The sequence below is a fragment of the Triticum urartu genome, chromosome 3, assembly GCF_003073215.2.
Source record: "Triticum urartu cultivar G1812 chromosome 3, Tu2.1, whole genome shotgun sequence".
In the NCBI taxonomy this organism is placed as follows: Eukaryota; Viridiplantae; Streptophyta; class Magnoliopsida; order Poales; family Poaceae; genus Triticum; species Triticum urartu.
In genome coordinates, this window is record NC_053024.1 from 37,529,437 (window position 1) to 37,530,516 (window position 1,080).

At 61.9% G+C, this 1,080-nt stretch overlaps 1 protein-coding gene across 1 annotated transcript; it reads right to left on the reverse strand.

Moving 5' to 3' along the window:
* Positions 1-206: 206 nt before the first annotated feature.
* LOC125546582 (ubiquitin recognition factor in ER-associated degradation protein 1-like) lies at positions 207-821 on the reverse strand. The gene has a single exon (XM_048710792.1). It carries the CDS (start codon positions 819-821, stop codon positions 207-209), a length of 615 nt encoding a protein of 204 aa, XP_048566749.1.
* Between the last annotated feature and the right edge of the window lie 259 nt (positions 822-1,080).

Below are 1,080 nucleotides of genomic sequence, written 5' to 3' on the forward strand. Positions count from 1 at the left end.
AGACAATGACACTAGCTACATAGATCCGTTAATCAGTACACACTGAAAAATTTGCCAATTTTTCACCAACATCTAGGTAGAGAGCCACAATACATTGTGTCAAAAATAAAAAAGCACCATATTTTCCTTGGCGAACTTAAACTTGTGTGTCACTAACAACAAAACATCAACTGCAGACATATTGTTTCAGTCGTTGCTTGGGTCTTCTAGAGGGTATACTTGTGGCCGGTGAACCATTTAGCCTCCTTGTCCTCATCACCGTCCACCTTCTTTTTCGACTTGGCGCCAGGGGGCGGCACCACCACCGAGCCGCGGCGGCCGAAGAACCGAAGCACATGCTCGCTAGCATTCTTCCCCTTGATCGAAGAACCGGCCTCCGGCGCCGGTGCAGGGGGCGGCGTCTCCACGGGCTTGCCGTCCATCCTCATCCCGACGCCGACGAACCGCCGCTCGCCGCCGTGGGCGCAGTCTTGGCATGGGGCGGCGGCGACTTTCACTGGCACCGGAGCAGGAGGCTGCACGTAGTCGAGCGGCGTCGCGAAGTCGACCTCGCAGTCGGTGTCGAGGGTGGACACGGCGTCGGCAGGCTTGGCCTCGACGACGTCCAGGAGGTACCGCCGGCCCCCCTCGGCGACGGCGATCGTGTCGCCGACCGTCACGCACGGCGTGTTCAGTCTGACGTTGAACTCGAGCAGCCGCTTGAGGTCCTTGGCTCCCAGAAAGTCCATGGTGTGCGGCCGCAGCTTGACGGACGTGGCCTTGGGGAGCGACGTGCTTGTCATGAGCACCAGGTCGTCCTCCTCCAGCCCGAGCCGCACCATGGTGAGTGCGGGCACGTACACGAACCCCTCCTCGGCGCCGAACTCGAGCATGCCGCAGTTGGTGGCGTCGAGGGTGGCGGCGTTCTGGACCCGGAACATGAGCGGGTACTCCACCAGCGCCGAGCTGATCCCGTCCAGCGCCGACGCCGGCATCACGACCCGGTTGCCGTCGTCCGCTCCAGCCTTGCCGAGGAGGGCCATGGGGCGGCACCGGAGGTACTGCGCCCACCCGATGCGCGACCGCTTCTGCCGCAGGTAC

Excerpts from the sequence above, each read along its gene's own strand:
- LOC125546582 (XM_048710792.1), bottom strand. The coding sequence starts at position 821 with ATGGTGCGGCTCGGGCTGGAGGAGGACGACCTGGTGCTCATGACAAGC.